The sequence below is a fragment of the Phaethon lepturus genome, unplaced genomic scaffold (genome assembly GCF_000687285.1).
Source record: "Phaethon lepturus isolate BGI_N335 unplaced genomic scaffold, ASM68728v1 scaffold43725, whole genome shotgun sequence".
Classification (NCBI taxonomy): Eukaryota; Metazoa; Chordata; class Aves; order Phaethontiformes; family Phaethontidae; genus Phaethon; species Phaethon lepturus.
Window position 1 is genome coordinate 10345 of NW_010539264.1, and position 16237 is coordinate 26581.

The 16237-nt window shown below is 38.4% G+C and overlaps 1 protein-coding gene across 1 annotated transcript; it reads right to left on the bottom strand.

The window, feature by feature from the left end:
* Positions 1-12384: 12384 nt before the first annotated feature.
* NUDT7 (nudix (nucleoside diphosphate linked moiety X)-type motif 7) lies at positions 12385-16191 on the bottom strand (the record flags this gene model as incomplete). The annotated part of the gene is made up of 3 exons (XM_010287067.1): positions 12385-12819; positions 14755-14913; positions 15999-16191. Coding segments are annotated over 3 exons (736 nt in total), but the record flags the coding sequence as incomplete, so codon positions are not given.
* Between the last annotated feature and the right edge of the window lie 46 nt (positions 16192-16237).

Genomic DNA, 16237 nt, shown 5'->3' on the forward strand with positions numbered 1-16237 from the left:
TGAAAACGCCCCGGAGTGTCAACTACGGGAAAATAAACGTCCATGCAACAAGAACTTAGAGGAACAGTTTCCATACTTTTTTACTCAATGATCTCTTTCCCAGACCTTTTTATTTCCTATGCAGTACCACAGATCCTCTTCCATAAAATATGTCACCTTATGTGCCAAACTGAGGACAAGCAAATGTATGGGATTCCTGCAGCAGTTACAAAGGTGCCCTTCAGCCAGGACCAGGCCGGGTGCTGCAGCTCTTCTTCTACCTTACAGACACTTTCCCATCAATCAATACTAAGATTTCAAACTCAAGGAGAGGAGCCTCAGTAAGGTGCACTCCCAAAGGCAAGGATTCTCTAAAGTGAAAAACACTGCCATAACTTGTGCCACTTTGCTTCTGAGCTTAACAAGAGGAACATCCCCACAAGCGCTCATTTTTGCCTGCTCTCTAGCTCCGGACTCTTAACTGCAGAAGCGCCAGTTGTGCCAAGGAATGTGGATTTCTAGCTGTGAATGCTTGCCAGGTTGTGAGGACAGGGATATTCCAGTTGGACTTTGTTCAGTCGTAAGCATTATCACAACGAATCGTAGCTCACTGTAAATGAAGCAATACTCACTTGTGAAAAATGGTAGTATTTTATTTCTTGACTCAAATTTAATTTGCTTTATCTTTTCTTCAGGTTACAGGGTATTTACTATTGAGCAGTCAGTCATCTACATTATATACTCAGAGGCTCTCCTGAGCATCACCAGTCTCTTACAATTCTTTATTGGCTTATTTTGTAGGTTCTGAACAACTCTCCATTGTTTCATATTTTGTGGGTTACAAGACGAAATGCCAGCTCTTCTGGATGAGCCAGAAGAGCGCTTCCAGCCTGAAGCTGAACTCACTAAAATCAAGCTGTGGTGTGCTACTATTAACAAGTAAGTAAGTTTTTTTTTTTTTTCTTTTCCCCCATTAAAACTACATTCTTTAACACTAGTTCTAAGCAGACTGAACCGTTTGCCGATTTTGTTGGAAAGTATGATGGTTTGTGTAGAGTCAGCAGGTGCCGATGACAACCTATATACTGGAGCAGTTTAGATGAAGTAGTTGTCATGACAACTCAATTAACTAAATAAACATATCTGAATGCAGCAGGAGCTCATGTCCTCTGCATCATCTTTACCTCAGCACAAAGCATTTTGAGTATATGTGCAAATGAATCCGTCCCCCACCTCTTTGCCTTTCCTCCTCCCGTCCCAACCAGGCAATGATGAAAATGAGGTACCATGCAGTACTGCTCACTTCTCCTGAGCACCTCAACTGAAATCATTACACAAGTATAGCTGCTTCTGACAGTGCAGAAATCCAGGTCAAACCATTATCACCTTCCTCTTCCTCCCACTCCTCCCCATTCCCCTTGAGGCTGTCTGATTGGGTCATGTTTCCAGAACTGGCTTCTAGTTCTACTATTATTAAAGGAAAAAAGGACATTTGTGGATAAATACACAGTAAACTACCTGCTCATCAATAAAATCTGTTTTCACAAAAAGAACTAGCACAATCAAATATGAGAGCCAGCCTGAGTTTGTCTTTAAATCAGCAGGGTTTAGTAATGTATGCTCTTTTAGAAATATGAAGCATAGCAACTTATGTTACTGATAGCTCCACACACCAAAGACCTATGGGCTCTGGAATAATTGACATATCTAAGTGAATGGTCAGGTCACAACTAAGTTTTAATTACCTTCACTACAAAAGGAATGTAATGTTGCTTCATAAAGGAATAACTGTTTCAATACCTCCCTCAAAACACAAAGCACCAAGGAAAAGAATAGATAAAAAAGAAGGGTTCCTTATGAGAAAGTTGTTGAGGTTGCTACAGGTTGAGGCCCTAAATGCAATATAAAGAACAGATAACATCCACCTGCAATCATCTAGCACCAATGGCTTTTTTTTTATGTTTGAGAGCATCAATTTTCTTGTTACATCCTTTACCTGCTGTATATTTATCTGTCACAAAATATTGTGAGAGACTTAACAATAGCAATAAATAGCGCCCAGGTAAGTAAGGCATAAACCAGAAGGAACATGGATGAGAAATAACAAAACAAAGCACAAAGGTACATGCCATAGTCTTAACAGAGCACTGATAGACTTTAACTCTTAGCACTATCATCATGTTCATCCCTGTCACATACTGGTAGTGCCCAGACTGATTTTTCATCCTGAAAGAAGCATCAGATCTATGGCAAAGTCCTATTTAGCCCAGGGAAATGCTCAGTGAAACCACATTTGAATTTTAAGAAGAGACTTAAGTGGCCCTTGTCTGGTTTGCATTATTCTGTGCAGAACAGTTTACACTGGGGTGAATTTTATCCAATATTGCATCTGATATTTTCAAAACAGGGTATTTTCAAGAATATAATATAGGATCTCATTCAGGAAAGCATTTAAGCCACTTACTTTTGTCCTTCTTGGCTTTGTTGTTTTCCTAATGGGATACAAGTTCATGCCTAAAATTAAACACTGTGTTTTTTTTAATATTTTTTTTTTTTCTCTCAAGTCCCTAGTGATTCAACTAGTGAAGTTTTAGACAGTCTGGCTCTATTTGAGTTTACCTGGCATTACTTCAATTGTAATTTTTTAAAAATTAGAAAAAGGAAATAATCCTACCTTTATATTTGCTGCTTTAAAACCACATAGATAGAGAGTAACTGCAAACTCCCTCCTCAAAACCGCAACAACAGTCATCCCCAAAATCCCACATAAAGCTTAAATAGTGTATTCTCAAAAGATAACATTTCAGTATCACATTTCTGGGCTGTCAGATTCAAGCAGAGAATGATGGCTGAACTAAGTCAGCAACCCTCACTTTAGGAGAATAGACATATGTTATGTGCATCATCCCATTGTGTACTACTGTGAAAGCTTGAAGCCTAAGGATTCAGAGTCTGTTGTTCTCAGGCACATGTACCTGAAGGTCAATAGAAAGTGCCAAATTGAAGGAAGTTAGTCCAGAGAAGGTTTAATTATATAGAGTGGAAATAAAAGACCTATGATCATTCTGAAGAATTTCAGAAATGTGACAAGAAATTGTGGAAAGTTTTAGTTTTTCTGCCCAGGCTGCTGTGAGGGAATTGGGTGTTCCTCTGCTTTGTCTGCCTTTGCAACGTGGCCCAGGACTCTGAGTCCCTGATGGCTGAAAGACACTGACTTCTGTCCAAGAGTATAAGGACTCATGCTGACAGGCACCCAGGGGAAAATTTGGATTACCAAATTCAGTAAGAGCTCTGATCCTATTTATGTATCAGTCTCACTGAAAGCAAGGAAAACTTGAAGTTTTTGAACAAAGCACATTTTTTTGTACTGAATAAAGCTAGAATTTACCATGCCTGCTTTTCTAATGGACAATCCCACACAGTAGACGAATCATCAGTATCTGTGGAACTGCACTAATTTCTGCCAGCTGCAGATCTGACTCACAGTGCCTAAATGTGACTGAAATGCCTTTATATCCTGAGCTCTGCGATACCATCTCCAGGAACCATATGACTGCCCACCACAAAAAACTGTGAACCATCTGCCTTTCCTGCTTAATAAGCTTTAATGTTTAATAAGTAAATGAAATATTTAATATTTACAGAAATCAGGCTGCAGGCTGCACAGTTCCCAAGTGCAAAATGGCCAACAGAATGTACACAGCTGCATTGCTGTCTCTGTGGATGTAGTTGAGGAACTCCTCTGATGCCAGACACTTTCTGAAATTAATGTTCCTTGACAAGCAAGCTTCAAGAGCAGAGAGTTTTCCTATGCTTTTGTTCAGCAGAATGATGCTTATATCTTAAGCAGGGCCTCTGGACGCAAACATAGGTATTAATAAATAGGATCAGTAGTTCAAGCAACTAAGAAACTTTTCTCCCCTCTTTTTGTTCCTATTCACCATCCTCCATCCTTCCCCGCTTGTGTCTCTGAATTCTAAATTCACTTCTTGTTCTTCATGTTACACTCGCAACATAACCAGGTAAAAATGCTCACCCAAAACTTTTCAGCTTGGACATCTGTGAATAACCAGTTCAGATATAAAAGACACAACTTGGAAGATGTCAAAAGAGCTTCCTCACTGACAGTTAAGACCCAAGGATGTACCTAAATGTGGCATATTAGCAATATTAGATACCAGCCTCTGTCTGGGCTGTCTGGGAAGAATTTAACTAACAATGCTACTCAATAAAGTTTTACTGGAGCACTTCTTTGACTGATGCTCTTAAATTCAGAGCAATGTTTTATGTAGTATGTAAATCAGTGTGGTAATCAGTTATTTTTAGTCAAACCTAGAGTAAATACCACAGCAAATTCTAATAATTAAAATCAGTGTTATAGTTTTAAGTGGCAGGAATATATTTGGAAGACAGTTCTCAGACCAAAGAGATTTTTTTCCTTCTCCTTGAAATATTTTTCCTAGCAGAGCGCTCTTTCTTGATAACTTCTAGGGCTTAAGAAAACCAATTTTTAATTTGCATGGCTTCACTAAACAGCCTTATAACGGACTAGTAAGGCAGAGCAAACAAGGCAGGCTAGGGATATTTGAGATCTGCTATTCATTCAGTCTGAGGAAAAGCATGAATCCAGGCTTACAGCGTATCTTCATGTTGCGCAGCCATTGATGTACAGTCAGCCTGAAGAATATTGTTATTTCTAGCATGTTAGAACAAATTCTAGGAGAATTATTTAGTAAACCTGTCATTCTGGATGTCATAATGTGAGCAAAACAGAAAGTTTCGTGTGGTCAGTCAGGTGATGCTGAGGAGATACACGAATGTAGTCCCATTCTAAATAGCTATAAATCATGTTCTCTGGATCACCTGTATCTAGCTGCCCCCCAGAACGCAGCAGCCCGTCTAAGGTGGTTCTGACTAGCGGCTACCCGAGGGTTACCTGTGCGGGCCGGAGGCTGAGCCAGGCTTGCTCTGCGGCACCTGGGAGGGGACACCCTCCCGTGGCGATGTGCTGAGATGCTGGCTGCTCATCCCATTTCTTCTCCAGATGCGCATCATTCCTGGACGTTAGGCACCTTTCCAATTCTTTGTTCGTTTCCCCTTATTGGAAGGGAGATCTGACCATAGCCCCTGCTAGAGCAGCCCCTTGCTATTCCCCCTCGCCAGATAGATACTGTTTCTTAATCACAGAACTCTTGTGCTCTTACATCCAAATCATCTCTTTTTTTTCTCAGTCTTTTTTTGCAGCCTTCTCGAGCTCTGTCCAGGTTAACAGGCTCTCACAGATCCAAAGCTCTCAGTCAGATCAGCTGCCTTTTAGCCCCTTTCAGCCTAATGACTGTAGAGAATATGCTCCATCCACTGCACACATCTTTTTTCTTTTCCTCGAGGAAGGAACAATTTGATGCCAGGTGTCTAACATCAACTTCCTTTCTGTTAACAGTACTCCCAGTTTTTAAAGCATTGGTGGACCTTCGTTAATTCATCAGTTACTGCATTTCTAATTTAACAGTTAATAGCTGAAACCCACAAATAATGCATTCTGTATAACTTCCATTTTTAGCAACGAAACCTGGCAGTGAACTATAGCACTCCCATTTTATTCAGTTTGTTTCCCATAAATATCTGCAAAGCAGTACTGTAGATGATCTAAAAAGATGTTGGTCTTAGATTTAGAATTACACCCAAATATTTTAAGAACTAACAGTATATTCTAAACAAACTTAGGTTTCTTCAAAAGTACTGATTTATTAAGTAGAACCATTGATAGCACCTGTTATGCAAATGTTAAAAAATAAAATAATGAATTGAAAGATACAAGATAAAATATAATTGAGCTAATAAACATTTTCAGTTAAAGCAGGTATGCAATATAAACTAAAGCCTCAGAGCATGTGCTTTGGCACAACTGTGTTAAGGTCAATGAAATTACCATGATTTATGCCAACTACAGATCTGCAGCAATTAAATTATTAGAAAAATAAAATAGTTTCATTCATTTTCTCTAAAATAGAAAATAAAAAAAACACTATTTACATGTCCTGTTTGTCAATCCCTTTTCTACAGGTGGTTTTTTCTATATACAAATCCATCTGAATACAGATTTACATCACTATGTCCTTAATCCTTCAAACATATACAGAGCTGTTTGCCTGGAATTACTCATATTCATTTCAACAACTGGCTACCTGACTCTTACCGAGGCTGTGTAGGAGCATTATGATCTGCCACAGGGCTCAAAGACAAATTAACTTTCCCCTGAAGAAGAATTCCTGTTTGTTGCCAGTAGTCATGGATTTACTATAGGCATAAAAGGGGATGCCAGCACTTCATTAAGAACAGCTATGCAAGTATTCGAAAGCAGCTGTGCTAGCGGTCAAGCACTACAGCAGCTGCAGGATGAATTGTAGGGGCATATCTTTAATACATGTCCAAACATACTTTATAACAGAGTGGAGATCAAGACAGACATAGATCAATAAATGGTCATGACTGGACAGTCTAAAGGATTACAGAATTCAGGATGAGAAGAGGTAAATGTGCCCAAAATAATGAGTCTGTTGCTAGCCAGTGAACAATCTCTCCCCTGCAGCAGATTATGGCAAACAGGATGATTATTCTGCATTAATTTTTCATTATTATTTGGATGCTTTCCTTCCTAGCACACGAACTTTTCATCTTGAAAAACAAACAAAACCTACCCTAAATCTGAAGTACTAAGTAACAGGCAACCATACAGTATAGCAGATTTAATTAACATCATAAAAGCATAAAGAAATTTATCTTGAAACTCAGAATCCCATACACCAACTGAGCATTTGGACTACAGAATTATAGCTTCTGCAAAGAATCAGAAACAAGTGCGATTCCTTTTTCTGTCTTCCTTATTTTTAGATTACATTTTGGGGAGAGATAAGGTTAAAGGGACAAAGGGATTTCCTAATGACCCTTTTTACTATAACTATTTTTTTTTTAACTGGAGAGGGTTTAACATTTACTGTTGTGAAAACTGCATTGCTATGGCAACCTATTAAAAAAAAGAATCACTGTAGGTACATCACATATGTATTGACATGTAAGCACTCACATGAGATCTTTCTTGAAAGACAAAAACATCTCCACATTTTGTATTTTATGTATGTGATTTAGGCATAGGCTGAATATAAATAATCTCCTTTCTTGAATATTTACATTCTCATCTAACTATAACTGCCTTAATCCCTCACGAACTCTAGCTATGCAAAAGTGACATGCATTTTATCTGAGCAGCATACACTGAGCTTGAAATGAAATTAACATTTTGTTTTTTCCCCACACAGAAGTGCTGTAAACTAGTATATCTACTATATCCTTTTAAAAGTAATTTTCATTGCAACATAAAGAAATTTATGTTGAAACTCAGAATCCCATACACTAAGTGAGCATTCCAACTACAGAATTATAGCTTCTGCAAGGAATCAGAAACAACTACGAAGCCTTTTTGTGTCTCCCTTACTTTTAGATTACATTTTGGGAAGAGGTAAGGTTAGAGGGACAGAGGCATTACCTAATGACCCTTTTTATGTTTTTTCCCCACACAGAAGTGCTGTAAACTAGTATATATACTATATCCTTTTCAAAGTAATTTTCATTATTTTTTTCTCTGGTTATAATTGTTAAATACCAATTTACATATCAAATATATATAAATCTGAAATGTTCACATAAACATTAAATACCAAAACCCTGATTATTTGAGCACTCAAAACTATAGAAATGTTAAATGCTGAATCACTGCCCATTAACTAAAAGAATGACTAACAACTCACATTAAACTGTATGCCACTTATTTTTAGTTAATTTCATATCATATCCGTAATTTTCTTGTTCTGATACAAGCCTTTGCACTCATTTTACTGTCATGCTAGCATTACTTATCCCATAGCTAGAGAATGTAATCTGGAATGTATTTTTAACACATTTTTTTCAACTGAGCAATTGCCTTGGTGATTTGTTTGTAAGAAGAAGTGCAAAGAGTAAATATGTATGTATAAAATACCTTTTCAGATTGGAAACTATGTTAACATACCATACTTAAAACAAACAAGGCACAAATCCATTCACAATCAATCCAAAGTAAAGGAGTCCTTTAAAATCACCACGTTCAAAATAGAAGTAGGTACAAATCTATTTTAAGAATATTCAGGTATAACACCGGACTAGTAAGAGAGAACACCCAGCCCTTGAAAAGCGCTTTGTTACGGGACTTAAAAGGCAGATCTGGAAAGGGACTGAGGCACTGTAACACTGCAGCTGTCAAACTGCAAAGCACCTGGCCCGTTGAACAAAAACCAGCGCCTTTTTTAGGTGCTCAAACTTTTGAATACAATAAAAGGGAGAGCTAATTGCCCTTGGCTGGGAACCAGTTTCAAGACAGAATACAGCATTTTCCAAGAGGAAATTCTCAGAACAGCACCTTTGCTAGATCGTTTCTCTTTTAAGTTTACACAGCTTCCCTGCAGCCCCAGGCCCAGGGAAAGTTTCCTCTTCCTGGAGGATCCACGTTCTCAGGAGTTTGATCTCACACAAACTAGGCACGGTCACACTCTCCTTTAAAAACATGAGGTGCAGAGCAGCTGCAACTGCCCTTTAATACACTATTTAACTACGTAGGGCACTTATCCAGGAGGATTGAGGGTTACACACTTCCAGCTCTCATACTTCAGAGGCAGCATCCTGAAAAATGCCTGTATCGCCAGACTTCATGATACTCTGCTCAGGGCACTCTCCACTACTTACCTCTTGAAGGTAGGAAGGAGACTACGAACATGACATGGATTGGTTAGGAGGGCTGCCTAGGTTGGAGGGAGTCATGTTCCAGTTTCTGCCTCAAGGACTGTGGAAGAATTTTATCCAAAGATTGCCCAAGGAAACAATTTCCAATTAGTAAATGTGGGACTTGCAGAATTGCAGTTTTAGCAACAAGCACTTAAATTTTCTTCTATTCTTTTTGTGCTCAAAGGAGCTTTCGGGGCACTCAGATCCCAGTGGATATCTAAATAAAGAGTGAGTCTTTTTGACTTTAGAAATTACTTCCCAAATTTCAAAACTAATGTCAGTAAAATTATGTAGGATGTGTATTGTGAAGCATGAAGCCTCAGTGGTTTTACTGCAAATCACTCAAGGATTTTTGGTTGGACCTCTGTAAGTTTTGTTTTTCAACTAGTTCAAATGGTTGATTTGATTAAAAAATCAACATGATTTGCATTTGCTAAAAGGAGCAACACCTATAACTTGTTTACATCCTTACAGTTCCACACAATAATGTTTTAAAAAAGAGAAATAAAAACAAACTAAAGTTTGAATTTGTACAATTTCTGTGCCAGCTCTGGTTGTGAGATGAAAAAGAAAAAAAGTCTGCTGGGAACAGAGGAGGATGGGAAGTTATCTGTCTCTTGGTACCTGTTTTGTTTACTAATCAAAGGTCTAACTGCTTTGCTCTATTTTAATTAACAATGTTCTTATTTTAATTAGTTACTTTTCCTGCATACATTAGCATTGAGATAAACCTCTGAGGATATGAATAATATGATGAAGAGTTTAAAGTTAAGCTTTTAAAAATGTTTTAACAATTTCACGAGTGTTTAATAATGAAAAATAAAGCTGTTCTTCATGAATGTGGCTACTACTTCTCCAAGGATTTCATTCTAGCAAAAAAAAAAAAAAAAGCGCCTTTTTTTCTTTTAACTTGAAAAGTCAACTGATATCACATATAATTAACACAGACACAGAAAGAGCTAATGTAGGAATATGAAAGGTTTGATAGTATTTAGATATGCTAAAATGTTCAAACTGGCCAAATCTTTCGAAATGTCCCAATGCAACAGCCATTCTCTGAAAAACCAATCTCAACATAATTAGCAATTACCTTTGAAATTTAGGGAACTTTTATCTTCTTCCCTAACAGAGGCTGGGAAAAGGCAACCAGTGCCCTGTGAAAGAACTGAAGAACTTATACAAATCATTCCAATTCCTGGGAAGATATCAGAACAAATAACCTTTACGTAAGTACTTTAATTAACAAGGACATATGTAGCAACTGTTGTCTTTTTTCCTAGGAATTGTTTTTGGCAAATGTGTTTACTTCCTCTGTGGGGCAGGCAACAGGCTTGGTGTGGAGGCAGAACTATAAATCCTCAAGTTTTGGATGTAGTCCTGCCTAATGTTCCTGTGTGTAACCTGAGAAGGGTTGGTCTATGTGAAACTAATAGTAGTATGTTACTACTGTGTGCAGTTTTCTAACCAGCTGTGTTAGTAGCTCATAGTCAAAGTGGCAATTACCAGCTGGGATTCTGCAGAGGCCTGTTGTAAGTCTGGTTAGTCTAAGTTGTAAATGAAACAGAAAATATACTCATTAAACTTGAAGATAACAGCAAAATGGAAACGTCTGAAAAACACAGTAGTAGATAATTACAATTTTTTTTTAATAAATCAGGATGTAATTCAATAAGGATAAATGCGAAGTGCAACATTTGGTAGGAATAGTCAACTGTTCAAATACAGAACGCAGTAAATACAAGTGTAGGAACAATTGGCAGTTTTCAGAAAAGGATGCGGCAACTTTAGTGGAAGAAGTGGAACAGAAGTCAATTTTACCATGCTGCCTCACAAACAGTAATCACAATGGGAAATAAAAAACAAGGAGCTGTGGAGTAATCCTGTCCTAGCCAGCCCAAATAAATGGTTAACTAGAATGCTCTGATCAGGTTTAGATTATAATGTATTTGAGGTGGGGGGAATGGAGGGAAGATGGGTATTCTGCCAATCTTGTACTTATTTAATGCCCCAGCGTAAAGAATATTGCAGGCAGAATACTGTAGTAGAATACCTACCACTGAATTGCTCCTAATAAGTATTGCATAGTTGTAGCAGGGAGAGGAGGCAAAGGGAAACTCAGTGCTCTGCAAGATTTGCAGTTATTTTTAGCCTTGATTTGTTTTGGTACACTTCCATCAGCTGAGTGCAACTTCACCATCTTTCTCTTCTTTTGTAAAAGGTCGTGCTGCAGTTACCAATCAAACACAAGCTCATTGCTACTGTCCCCCTCTTTTAGCCCAGCAGCCAAAGAATGTTATGGATGCAATTATAGAAGCTAAAAAAAAAAAAAATCTCAGAATTGGGTTTCCTAGAAAATCATAATTAACTAGTCAAGCCATACTTGGGAAACATTTATTTGTAAAAAGGATACATTTTGCTAAAATCACAGCCAACTTCAAGTATACTACAAAAGCTGTTAATGTAAAAATCTGACTTCTGCTCAATTACAGAACAGTTCATAGGAATTGCCAGCAACTTTTTTATCACACATGTGTTAGTGAATGGGAGGGGGGGAAGCACAAAGTGCAAACACTCAGAAGACCAACTGAGTGTTTTTCTTCATTTTAATTCAAGACTAGCACTAGATGAGCACTAGGGCACGTGATTCTGAGACACTGAATGCTTTCAACTCACACTTGTTACTTGGAGATCAGATGTTTAAGGACGGGTAACTTGCCTACTTCCAACTACATCTCAAATCCAGCCTAAGTTGATTGTGCTTTTAAAAACTTATGCATTTGGCAATTGGATCACGGCCACTATGAATAAGCTTCTAGTTCACCAGCAAGGTGGAAACAAGATTCGCAGCACAAAGAACACCACGTATCTGACATTGCCAGGGTGACTGGTGAAGGCTCAAATATAGATAAGCATTTTAGTTCTCATGAATACTCAAATCCACTTTTCTTTCCTTAAGATGACTCCCTCTAGGAGCTGAGTGAATGATGCTAAAAAGATGCTGAGGAGCAAAGTTCAGTACCGTTTGTTGCCGGTATACTAAGTTTTCTGTACCCTACAGAACTTCCTTGTGAGAAATGTTAAATTGAAGCAAGAGTAGTAAAACACAATAAAGCTCCCTCTTCCCCCCACAAGCCCAACCAAAACAAAACAAGACTGTGAAAGCACTTGCCACCTTTTGTATTTTTATTGTGCATTTCATAAGTGCTTAAAGATACCACACAAGACTGTACATGTTATGTTGTCCATATGTAGTATGCCACACAGCAAGAGACAGACCGACCCCCAAAATTTTTCATATTCTAATTCAAACAGACAAAAGTTAGGTAAAATAGTATTATCTCATTATACAGAAGGCAAACCACAGAAAGTGTCTTAAATCACACAAAACAAAAGGCAGAAACTGCAACAGATCTTCCAAAACAAAGTCCATCAAAAATACCATGTGCTTTTGGCAACCCTAACATTAAAAATTACATTAATCTAGTTAGGGCTTGTCAACTTTAAAATATTATTTAAAAATAAATTTTATTCAGTTCCCAATTCTGAAGAAATTCAAGAGTGAAATTCAAACAAATAGGAACAAAGGGAATAAACAAAAACCTTTTTCCTCCTTCAATATAAATTAATTGCCAGACCAGTTTGTCATAGGTTACTCTTCTTTCTTTCATATAAGGATGCATATAAATTCATGAAGTTATTCTCAGAGGATGAAATTAAGTTGTCAAGATCGTAATCGATTTCAAAGGTAGGTCTCTTTCCAAAAATTACAAGAGCAAGAAATAGAGCAAAGTGAGCAGTAAGTCCCCATATCTTGAATGACATTTTATGTTCATGGTCATCATATGTAAAGCAGTGCATCCGACTTAAGTAACCGGATGAGGTTTTATAAGGCAAGGTCTTGTAATTTAAGGGCTTGACAAAGTACTCCAATGGCACGACAAAAACATGGCTCACTTCATCTGGATTAGGAGTGGCCCGGAATGTATCGTCTATAAATCCTACAACTGGTGTTACCAAGTGATTCATCTAAAAGGAAAACAAACAAACAAACCCCCCAAACAATAGGTTTTAACCAAGTAAAAGAATGTCCTTTATTTAAAAAACATTTCAGATGTTACAAAATGAGTACAAGAAACCTAGGAAATACTCTTAACTGTAATGCAATTTAGTCCCTCTAACGGCAAGATATTTATATTTGATTTTAAATATATTTTAATCCATTTTCAATTTTCTTTTAGTATTTGTTAAACATGATTTTACTAATACTCAGTTCCACGTGTATAATCATAGAGCAGCTAAAAAGCTTTGTCAAATGCTCCAGAAATAAAACACATGCATGCTCTCTCACAAGTCTTCCTTATTTACTTTGGCGAGTTCTGATTTTAATTAATATTTTCCACATCACCTATGCTTTATCATATCTCTGTATCTATTTTGATAGGATACAGGAATTTTCCTAGGATATACAAATATCTTCCTATAGATACAGAAATAGGACAAAAGTATATTTAGCTATAAAATATATACACTTTTTGGAACTGCTCATTTATGGACATTTTTATTTTAAATATAATCCCTTCTTCCATAGGGTTAGCATGCATAAAGAGGACACCAAAATTCTTTAAGATGTGTTGCTAATTCTATTTATTCGTACCAACAAAGCATCAGTGTTTAGTAGAAAGCTCTTTGCTTTCTACTGAAGAGCAAAACTCAACATTGGTGCTATTCGATCCAAGTCTGGAGAGACTCCATCCAAGTCAGAATCACTTGGAATGTACAGAGAAGACAAAGTAGAACCCAACAGGTACAACGTCTGTGGTCCAAAACCACACGATCTTTTCTATTGACTGAGGCAATTTGCTGAAAATCACCAAAGAGTTATAAAAACTAAATCGATCCTTTTTACATATAGCTTCTGAGCTATGTGGTTTTAATGTTATCTGTAGGGAAAAAAAATAAGAAGTTAAATAAAGCATTTTGCAATAACATTTTAAAAGTAGTTCTTTTGTTTTTTAACGGAGGGAGGATGTTGCCAACAGTAAGTGGCTAACAGATACAAAAACAAACAGTAGGCATATTGATAAAGAGAAACCTGAAAAACAAAAATAAAGTCTTTTGAAACAGTAACCCCTCTGTACTATGGGAAAACTGATCCTATGTAACACTGAATATTGTTAGTGAAACTGACAGCCTGCCAATTTACAAACAGTGACTTACACTCCAAAAACACCTAAAAAGAGAAGTCTCTTTGCTAGAGTTCCATGCAGAATCACAGCCCACATAACCTCCAGCACTCCCTGAATTCTGCCTGAATTAACCCTGTTTTCAGTAGGATAATGAAAGAGAAAACTTTTGACATTAGATCAGGCTGCTGAGGGACTTATCTGGGAGGAGTTCTGCGTGTCTCCAAAGATGGAGATTATTCAGCCTGTCAGGAAAATCTGTTCCAGTGTTTGGCTAACCTCATGGTAAAGAGTATTTTCCTTGCATCTCATCAAAATTTCCTTCACTGCTGCTTGTGTCCATTGCCTCAAAAAGAGTGGTATCATCTTCTCTATAACCGCCCTGGAGGTATGTGAAGAGAGCAACTAGATCCCCTGCTAACTTTCTCTTCTTGAGGCTGAGCAAACTCACTTCTCTCAGCCTCTCCTCACAATCCACAGGCTCCAGCCCCCTTACTATCTTCGTGGCTCTCCGCTAAACTCTTGCCAGCTTAGCACTGCCTTTCAGGTACTCCAGTGTGTCCCTAACTGGACATGGTACACCAAACATGGTCTCACAAACACCAAATACAGAGCAAGAATCTCCTCCCTTCTCTCTGCTGGCAACACAGGCTGGGTGCTTTAAGAAGTGGCAGTTATTTACAGTTACAGTTTGAAAAGGTCATTATCAACCTTACAAAAGAAAATAACCCAATCTTATTTTCTAATGATATGCTGACTTACTCAGTTTATTGCTTACTTTATCAATTCCAGGCACAAGCCTACAGATGACTTCCACCTTCTCTGGCTGGAGACCCACTTCTTCTTTAGCTTCTCGGAGAGCAGTATCAATTTCATTTTTATCAATTGCTTCACTTTTACCTCCTGGAAAACACACTTCCCCTGGTGATCTTCTCAGCTAGAATTTAAAGGAGTACTACTGTTAAATGTAAAAAGTTTCACACTTCTTGGATCAACACATACACTTGCTCATATTGTAGAATCACTTTGTATTTGATTTATCTTTTCTGTCAAAGAAGCTGGAAATGGTGGTTAAGAGGTTTCTGCACATCAGAAGATATGTGCCTTATCAAGAGCTACACAAGAAAAAGTTGGGCCTATACCCAACTAATCCATAAACCCTCACTATCGGAAATACATATATCACTTGTACAGAATTGTGTAATTCATACTATGCATTCTGCTTTAATACTTCAAAATTTACACTCTTCATTGTATTGTTTGTGTAAGGGACTGACAGTTGAATCTAGACAGACAACTTGAATACTGATACCAAAATACTCAAGGTAAGAGCATGAACTTCTAAAATACACGTTTAAATAACGTACTTCCAGGTACGTTATAGTAATAGGCTTGCGCATCAAAGATGGCAAAAAAGCCCATTTAGAATCAGTTTATCATCTAAGCAAATGTAATTACTAGGGTCTTAAAACTTCTACACAAGACCCCAAAAAACTTCCATTTTTCAGCAACACAAAAAACAGACAAGTAAATAATCTCTGAATAGTTATCTGGGGTGGGGTGTAAAACAAGAGTTGTAAAAGAAAACAAAACGCTGGCAGGAAGGTTGTGGCAGACTCGGGTTGCTGCCTTTCCTTTCCGATAAGGAAGGGAGAGAAGAGTAATACTCCATGCCGATTGGAAAATCACATTAATAAAAGCTGCACTGCACTGTCAGTTCTCTTATTTAAGTCGTAATAAACAATCAAAATTTCCTTTTCTGATCCGGAAGCCATCTTTCACCGTCACAGGTTTCTGGGTACCCAGCGTTTTTCTGGCACCTAAATACCAGCGTCATCGGCAGCGAAAACACCTGCTGGTACCCTTCGGCCCGGCCTGCGGCGTGGAAAGCGCCCCGGGACGGGCGGGAAGGCGGAGACTTGAGCCCACGACCGAGTCTTCCCTCTGCGCGACCCCGCCCATGCGTCACTCGTGTCCCTCAGAGCTCGGCCCCGTGCGCGGACGCCGGCCCGGCCCGCCTACCTGCATCGACCGGACAGTGAGCAGCAAGTGCAGCTTCCCCGCCCGCACCATCAGCGGCAGGAGGACGGAGGCCTTGGGCAGCGGCAAGCGGGAGAATCTGTCTCCAACATCGAACTCCCTCAAGCGGAGCCTGGCTGTCTCTTTTATGTTCTCCCTAGAAGCAAACAGAAAGGAGTGCCGTGGCTCCCCGAGGCTGCACCCCGGCTCCTAGTACCCCGCAGGCAACGGCGGAGACGTTC